The following is a 9,811-nucleotide window of genomic DNA, read 5'->3' on the forward strand; positions in this document are numbered from 1 at the left end:
TTGAGTTTTGTCGCTGTGGGATGTGCATAGTCACATGGAGCCGCTATAGGATATGTTCGCCACCCAGAAAGAAAACTGAAAAAGCCCTAATCCTAGCCTAACAATGACTATCAGAGGAAAGGATTATGGGTAAACTTGGTAAAATAGAGATAAAATAAGGTGACCAACACACGCTTTAATCGCACCTGTCACAGACACTATTTGACTACAGATATCAGGGGCGTACCTTTAATTACATAAAAAACGCCCATGCTTACACATGCCCAAAAGGTTGGGCAAACCCTCTATATTATCTATATACATGTAGACAGCTTGGGAATCTATAAGTCATACACGAAACAACTGGTTACGTGTCCGTTTATCATACTGCCAATATATAAAACAATAGTATCTCACCACATCGCCGAAGCCTTTCCTTAACCATTGTCAACTGAGCCATATTTGATCCCTGAAATAGTTTCAGTTAGTGAGTAAGAACTAAAGACTCCACAATGCTTCCTAGGTGAGAATAGAAGTTCGGGTGTAGTTTTCCTCTTAAACGTTGCCTCCAATCAGGAACCAGGAAGTCATGGTTACATGAAGCACTGCATTGTACGTCCTCATGTTGTGAAACAGTGTTTAAAGATCATAAACATCATTATAATCACCATAATGTAACATAGTGGCGGGACCTGCTACAGTGGAGTCAGTGCGTGTTTTGGTGCTGTGCCGTGATTAGTCCTGCACTCCGCTCTGTTCCAACATTCCGACTGCACTGAGAATCACTGTGTCCAGACCAAACAACCCAGTGACTGGGGATACCAGCATCAATCCACATAAGTGGTATCACTGCTGTACAAATCAAACTGGCTAACCACCTATCTATTTAGCTGCCACCGGCAGCAGTGTGTTGCCCTGCCAGAATGGGCATAAGAGGTGACTAAGGTATTGGTGGTCAGGCTCCTGACTTGGCTGACACCAGTTATCAGTTCCGTATCGTGTTGATCGATGCTCATGCTGTTGATCACTGGATTTTCTGTTCCAGACTCTCTTTTACACACCACCGCCATACTGCTGGAATATTAGAGCAGTGTAAAACTACACTCACTAATATACTCAAGAGGATTCTTCAGTGCATGGCAGAAGAAAGATCACTTCCCTCCTAATTTGACATCCTATTTTATATATACATGCTAGTTCTATTCCTAATACTGTGATATACAAGTAATCCAGGGTGAAAACCAAGACACATTCTGGTGAGAGCCTCAGTCTGACTACTGCTTGCACATGTTCACAGTAGTCATTGTAAATAGTCTAAGTACAACAAAGGGTGCATGTTCCATTCATTATTGTTTATTCAGCCAGCATACAACAGCCATGCTTCCTGTCCAAACAGCCATGTATGATAACTCATTTTGAACAATGAAAGCAATTCTTTCACTTGCAACAAGAAGGGGATAAATTAATAATTAATTAATATTTATACAACAGAAATGAAGATTTTACTTCAAAGAATTAAATTAGGTTTCATAACAAATAATATTGAGTCAAATTGACAAACAGGACACCACAAACAAGAGGACATGTTCTCCAACAAGAGTTGGTCCTATCATACCTAGACATTCATTTCCATGGTGACCTCCATCTAAACATTGACAACACCCTATCAACTGCCCACTAGCCATACTAGATATACGCTGTCCATTCTCGGACAGTGAGCGGCCCACCCAATACCTTCAGACAAGTCAATGGAAGGGAAGTAACTCCTCCCTCGACCATGTCCTCTGTTTAGTTAAAAGTGAAATCCCTGGGTTCTGGAAAAACGCAAGTCTCTTTCAGTGTTGTTCTGTTGTATCAGATTAGTGAAGATGTGGAAAAAGATTGACACAAACTTAGATGTATTTCACAACCTCATTGCCGCTCCCATAGTCTTTGGTGGGTAAGAGTTAATCTTGAAGCTTGACCTTTCGAAGCAAATGTACAAAGCAGCCCTTATATCTAATATACATCTCTATACAATAACATCTCTATACAGTTATTAGATGGTTGCCATTTTTCATGGATTGCTTGTAAGCATAGATACATGGACACTATGTTACATGAAGTTGCTATGGAGATATACAGGTGCCTAGAAAATGAAATTCCGGCTTACTGAGTTCGTGCTTTAATAGGACATGAACGAAAAATATGGTACATGCACTCATTGCAATCTTTCACTCGCTGTAAACTTAATCTCATTGACATAACTTTCACACCACTAGCATACAGTCACACGTGTGATCATGAGGACATTTGGCACGAAGGAGAGGGCAAACCACAGACAATCAAAGTACACACATCGTCCGTACACTTAATGTATGCTGAAACATGAGATGTTGATCCATATATCTCCATAGCAACGCTGCCTCTGAGATGAATTCTGATTGGCTATTTAGATGTTATCTGAATAATAACTGTCCACTTCGGACGCTTAGACCCATTCAGCCAATAAGATTGCACCAATACATATGAACCATTACCCGAAATTGCTTCAGTATTTCAAGATGGACGACTGAAATCAGCACTGGCGTACACAGTAAATATCACATCTGTTTTCAAAGTCGGTCATACCTTTCAGTTATTCAGAAAATACTGTTTGAGATCAGGACCTGAGCGACCTACGTCGTTTCCACATCATTTGATTGTGGTCATTTCAGCAAATGACTATTGAGAAGCATGTCCAAAAACACTTGTTGAGTACCTAGATCACAGCGTCAGTGTCACACATAGAATGAGTCTGTATTATCCACGACCGACATTTCCGGAACAGTCTGATCCAGACTTTGTCTATTTGAACGTGCATAACTGGAAAAGGAGGTCAGTTTCAACCATGGATGTTGTGAGACATGTTCCACTGCAAGTCGTTCATTGGGCTCCTTCCTCAAGAGACTTTTCAGTAAACATTTTGCCCTAGATGACACACTGTCAGGAATTGTGTACTGTCCTCTGCGTATTTTGCCAAACAGTGCAACAGGCACTGAGTCGTGAAATGGATAACGTCCAACCAACATGGTGTACAACATTACTCCTAAACTCCATATGTCTGCAGCTTTCCCGGAATAACTTCCAGCAGCACTAAGGATCTCTGGAGACACGTACGCCGGACAACCATGCTTATCTGTCATCATATCATTGCTTTCCTCATCAAGAACAACAGCATCCTCCAACCCATCAAGACGTAACTGAGTTCTGAAACAAGAAAAATATGAGATCAGCAAATTGCAAATGATTTTGTGTTTTACAAAATCTGACAAAGTACACCTTGATGTTTAGGATAATTTATGATAACTTCTGTGATAAGATGAATGTGTGTACAGTATCACTCCATCGGATGAATGAAAGATAGCTTTGTTACATGTGTGTGTAATCAACAAAAGTAGCAAGTTTGACCTTGTAAGACATTACACTTTTGCTTATTCACCTCCATAGATCTCCCCATCACTATTAAATATCATTCACAGCTTCTGTCTTGTTTTAGTACTTCATAACCTCAACCGTTATTTATTAAACTTTCGGCATTTGAAACCAGCTGTCATGTATGTCAGTCATCTGACTTGTCAATCACGCCATCAAGCAGGAAACGCTAACTGTCACACAAAGCTTCACATCTATTTCCCGCAGACGTGACAGAGCAGTCTATATATAGAAATCATGTGACACCCTGCGATTTTGATGAGACATAAGTTTCACAGTGCTGTTGTACAGAACAACCTTAGCACTAAGACTACCCTAAGTCCATGTTAAGGGATGGAAGTTATGGTCACCTTAGTGTTAAGATTGCTTTGTACAACGGCACTCAGTTTCATATTTTAGAAGTAACAAAAGGATATATTAGAGCAGTTTGTGTGAGCCGCAGAATCATGTTGCTGTCATCTCCAATACTCAGCATCTTCTTAAATTTTTCCTAAAAAAGGACATCTATTTTTGCTGTCCAAAATCACCAAATTGATTTTGCCGTCTGCGTCCCTACAAACAATGTCACTATGATGCAATGACTTCTCACCTTGCTTCATCTTTGAAGACAAACTTCCGAAGCTTAAGATCTCGAAGCACAATTCCATTCTCATGACAGTGCTGTACTGCCTGAATTATTTGCTTAAACAGTCGACAAGCTTCTTCTTCCTTCAATCTCTTCTTAGACCTTACATAGGAGTGTAGATCGCCAAAGTTTTTCTCAAAGAAAATGTAGGCTTTGGACTCCCCAAGGATGATCTCTGCAACCTCTGTGACGTGTTCATGACAGTCGACCTGCCAGTAGGCTGACAAAATATCCTGGTATTTGTTTATTGGAAATGCCTGGAAAAGAGATCACAAAAATATAGTCAAGAAAATTAAGTAGAAAACAAATAAGCAACGCACGCCAAATTGGAATGGTGGTGATCACATAACTCCCTAGTGCCTAAATCTCTCAAGTCTACTTATCAACTTCACCAACAATATCATTCATTGGTCGATAGCTGTAACATATGGACAAACATTAGTTGAGCACTGTACAATGCAATGGACCAATACTGAAAGTGTACTGAATGCTTCATAGCCAAGTGACTTTTGTAACATACCATGAACTGTTAGAGGTCATGAAAACATAATTTTAACAAAATCAATAATTGCTGATATTTTAACAATTCCCATGAGTGAATGACAACATACTTTACACTGATCTGTAATATTGTAGCTATATCACATTACGCTGCCAACGATGAGATAAAGATCAACTAAACCTAACATAGCATATCATGATTAGAGCCAGAACTGATGTAACTCTCAAGCCAAAAAAGAATTCAACAAGTTTATTCCCATTTTCTGGTTAAACATTAAACTTGATATTTCACAGCCTGGCATTTTGTTTGATTAACATTTTAGCTCAGTCCTATAGCCCATGACTAAGCTTGAATCTGTTACATCTTGCACTATCTGTAACTTTTGTGCTGGGACAGGTATTGAGAGCCCAGTCAGCATGACTCACACAATTCAAAGTTACAGGTGACTCGCAACACTGCAGGGGTCACACAATGGGACAAACACTTTCACAAGAGAGTGCAATGGTTTAAACCTAACATTCCCATGAAGAAATTTTACATGTTTAAGTATCATTTTTTCAAACGATGTTAAAAAAAAGTTGGGTATATTAACATAGACTAACCCTACCTAAGTAGCAAACCGGTTCATTATGTTCACGTCTTTGGGGAGACCTATTAATTACAACGCATTGTTTCACAGGAACAAAGAACTACTTGAGACAGACATCAGAACAAAAGCCTGTTGTTGTTTCAACCTAAAGTATTGCTAATTAAGAATACAATGTGTAAAGAAAACACGGGATAATCAGTTTCAGATCCAATCACCCACTATACAAACTATCGGGTCTAATTAACTACTACTGTACTAGTAGCAAAAAGGCAATCCCATGGTTTATCACACAGACTGTTTTCATAGTTTTCGGGAGTTTTCTCTGTAACATGTCATTGAGCAGTTTTAACTAAATGATTCAAAATGTGGATATTGGAAAACAAAATATGATTCAAGAAAATACACTGTACACACCTTGCAAACACTTTCGTCTCCAGTTGTCAGGTTAACAGCCTTGTAGATTTCGTTCCCATCACTTTGTTCAACCAAGAGATATTTTCCGATCTTAAAAACATTCTGTGAACTTTGTTTCTGAAAGACCGGTGGTGTGTTGGGTTGTAAATCTGGACTGAGATTGCCTACGTTTGGTTGCGATTCAAAATTATTAAACTTTTTACGTGGCCCATGACTCACAATTAAGGGTCGGGGCCTTTGGCGTGAAAAGCTCATATGAACACTATAAAATTAAGTTATCTGTTGAGAGCACCAATTCTCAACTGATGGTAGGAACCTGGAATCTGCACTAAGGTATCCGTAGCTGTGCCTTTGTTGAGGGGTTGCCTTTGTGTAGCAACACGTGAGGCGGCTTCTTCAAACAAAATGTCTTCCCGGAAATCGGAATGTTCTTTGATGAGAAAAAAGAAACAACGCCGTTAGTTAATCCTTTCTTGGTGTAGAAAAGTTACTTAAGGCACACTTTCATACCGATGAAGTAATGAAATTATTCTCTGGGAAATGGCAAGCAAGTTGTGAAATACACACCGTTGTCAATTTCAACTGAAACTGACAATGAGTTCGAGGGTGCTCGTGTTTGTTTTCGTAAGTCCGTAAGACGTAATTCGAAGTCCGTGGGATAAACGCGGTCTGTATTCCATAAATTTGTAAAGGTACTCCCTCTTCCCAGGTCCTGTAACTTCTGCTGCGTATGTGAAATATTCCGTCACGTCGAAATATGTTTCAACAGATGACGAAATGATTTCTCCCTATACCAGATGATGCCCTTGATCGTCACAAATTTTCGTGTAGCCGGCGTCCGAATATCACGATGATCACTTCTTGCTGAATGTTATTCCGTTTTGTCTAGCGTCTCGTAACTCTTGAATGATTCCGGCAGCTGGTCGTCTATGTTACTTAACCTGGGAAGGGACCTCTTTCCCCCTCCCCTTATTAGAGTTCGCACCGACAACCGACTGAATCTGCCTGAGACGCCATTGTGAAGCTACGTGTAATTACGACGTGAGGAAACCACGACGCGTCACACACCAACTATGGTTGATCCCTCCGCCAAATGTTACCGGCTATTGCGAATGTTTATTCGATTCTTTTGTACGTAATAAATGCTCACTCAAGAAAACCAACAAATATAAAACTGCAGTCCAAAGGAAACGTAGACCTTAAAGTCCAAAATACAACATGCAGTAAAATGTCTGGACCAGTGTGCATCTGGAACTATTTTCTTTCTATGAGTTTCCTGAATGAAAGGCAATGTGGGGTGATGTGAGCGCACCGTGCAGTCACGTGGTCAATGACAAGGCTCCGGGAAACCCTCTCTGGTTATTCATTGGTCTATATAAGGAAATTCAATAACCCATATACACATGCTCGCGTGACGTAGCAGACGTTGCTATAGTGTAGACAAATCATATTCTTTGTTCAGGGAGATTCCCTCAGGTGACGCAATGTGTTTCGGTATGCAAGGCCCGGCTGTTGATATATCAACAAAGCGAAAATACGTCGTTCTAGTTTTGATTCTGCTCACGTAAACAAACATGAGTCAAGAACATTCCAGTAAACAAAGCAACTAAACAGTCATACATAACATATAGTTATATAAACATCGCTTATAAAACATATAGAGTTATTTGTTATTTTACATGGGATATTACACAAACGGAGGGGTGAACTCTTTCATTGGCGCACGTCACCAAATTATTACATCACATTTCCCTCGGAAGTACCCATATCTTCAGTCGTATGCAGTATGATTGCATGAAATTTCCTGCTGTAAATTTCCTTTTCACACGACGATGCCGCAACTACGTTTTATCCCAACCAATAAAATTAAGCTTAGATATCAAATAATGTAAAGACAGAGTTCTGTTTCGTTATCTGATTTGTTTTATTATTGTTTTTTTGTTCTATATTCGTTATCACTATGATTAGAATCTGGTTGAGGGTACAGTAGATGATGTCAGTTTTTCGATGTTGTTACCACCGACGTCCCCGCAGTGCCCATAGTTAGTCACATGACACATGAACACATATACAACCACAGTCGTCTTCCTGGCAAAGTGTACAAGTCCTTAAACCTATACTACAATTATGTATGATTGGTAAAACCTACATACGTTATACTTCATACAAATATGTGCTTGTTCTTTCTTAATTAACAGTTTCTGAACACTGGAGTCAAAAGTCCAAAATCTAAATAGACATGTCCATTTAGGGGTAGTTACATATAAAACTGATGCTTAATTCTATTTATTCAAAACTGTAGGCAAAACGTATGGAAGACAATAGCGGACTCCACAACAAATCTACATTCAAAATTCGATTGGTATATATGTACGAATCCTGGTGTTGCATTGTCGTGACTATAGATTGAACGATCATGTTGTACACTGATTTATTTCAAACACAACCCCACAAGGTTACATACCCCAGCTTTAGTCGTACAGATTCAAACTGTACATATAGACATTCAATGAACAGTCAGCTGTACACCCACGCTCGTCTCGAGGTGCTGTCAGGCGGTACAAACGCCTCACTATATCACATCGTTGCATCAGTCGACGTATATTTTGCTGACTTCATAGCCCTATAAACTAGGCCAGGGATTATATGTTTTTATAAACTGAGGAGGAAACCAGTCAAATCTGAATTTGATTTACATCTGGACTACATGGGTATTTATGAGTCATTATTAACATCGTGAAGATATCCTTTCTCGAGGAATACGTCCTTCGTTATCTGTCACTGATACGACTACGTGTGCAGGAAACGTGTGTCGCCAACACTTATGTTCCGGCTGTAAGTCGTACATTTAATACAAGGGCACTAAATACGATATTTTTAGGGCTTATTATTTCAGTTTTACTAATTCATTGAAATCAAACGTTTTACTCCGACTCCCATCTTACTGAAGCAGACTAAATCATCAACACACATATACAAACTATCTGGAGTATACGATTGTTGAAGTTTGTATTCGTTGATCCAAGATACAGTCTCTCTCGGGTATTAATGAAGCTGAAACATAGCTTATAGTGTCTAAATGTATTGCCAGTGAATTAATGTTTTACCAGACACACGCACACTTTCACACATGTACGTATATACGTCCCTGCGTATGTAGACAGACAGACAGACAGACAGACAGATAGTTGATTAAAGCTTCACTATGTCTATACTATGTACGGGACATAGTCACATGGGAGCTAAGACTACACTCGTTTTTATTCCAAAGCCAGACTATCGCGTTTATATGAAAACTGATATTTTTGGGGAAAAAGTGGGGTTCACGGCTTCATACGTCTAGAAACACCAGCTTGTTCCGAATCCTTCTGAATAAATTATTGTAATATTCTTTGTCATTGTTTATGAATCAGTCAAGCAGGTGTATCGCATAATTTTAAAATTTCCATCACATGACATTAGTCTGTCGTCCGTGGGACGATTGACAGATCTGTTTTTTAAACAATGTGCACGGGGTCCGAGTTGTAGGACTTTACTAATGATAACACTGTTTGACAGAGGGATTAACTAGATGATAGGATTCAGTTTAGATGATTCAACAGACATTTCGTTAACATGTGCAGGTGGAGTATTTAGTCCAGGTAATTTACCTTCTTGTTCCTCATTAACCCTATTCGTTAACCCGTCGTACATCTGGTTAATCCGTCATCAGGGTGTCTATATTTTATTGGCAGGCTGCCTCTCATCATGACAAATCAGTGTCACGTCTGGCCGTCACGCTGTCGAACATGCATTAGATCCTCTCAATACAGGCATGGATTAAACTCAGGATTAGGTCTGTGAAAAAGCGGATAATCCTTGGGACGATGGAGTTGATGATGGGCGTTCCCGACACACCTTGCAGCTTACCTGATCTTAGTCTTGCACTCGTCTGATGGACCTCCTTCACAATCAGTCGGTTTGTGGGGTAGAGCAGGTCTTCAGCAACACATGCTTGACACAAAAGGCACCCGTCCTCGTCGTAAGAGGCGACGAACGGGATCGGGTAGTCAGGCTCGCTAACTTGGTTGACACATGTCATCGGTTACCATTTGTGCAGATCGATGCTCATGTTGTTGATCACTGGATTGACTGGTTCAGACTCGATTATTTACAGACGGCTGCCATACACCTGGAATACTGCTGAATGCGACGTAAAACTAAACTCACTCACTCACTCACTCAATGGTTTTGTTAAACATGACCACTC

At 39.9% G+C, this 9,811-nt stretch overlaps 1 protein-coding gene across 1 annotated transcript; it reads right to left on the bottom strand.

The window, feature by feature from the left end:
* Nucleotides 1–1,316: 1,316 nt before the first annotated feature.
* LOC137277463 (tribbles homolog 2-like) lies at nt 1,317–6,844 on the bottom strand. The gene is made up of 3 exons (XM_067809195.1): nt 5,563–6,844; nt 4,022–4,314; nt 1,317–3,207 (listed from the first exon to the last, which is right to left on the bottom strand). Exons 1-3 carry the CDS (start codon nt 5,815–5,817, stop codon nt 2,739–2,741), a joined length of 1,017 nt encoding a protein of 338 aa, XP_067665296.1. The 5' UTR covers nt 5,818–6,844; the 3' UTR covers nt 1,317–2,738.
* Between the last annotated feature and the right edge of the window lie 2,967 nt (nt 6,845–9,811).

This window comes from Haliotis asinina, chromosome 3, assembly GCF_037392515.1.
Source record: "Haliotis asinina isolate JCU_RB_2024 chromosome 3, JCU_Hal_asi_v2, whole genome shotgun sequence".
Classification (NCBI taxonomy): Eukaryota; Metazoa; Mollusca; class Gastropoda; order Lepetellida; family Haliotidae; genus Haliotis; species Haliotis asinina.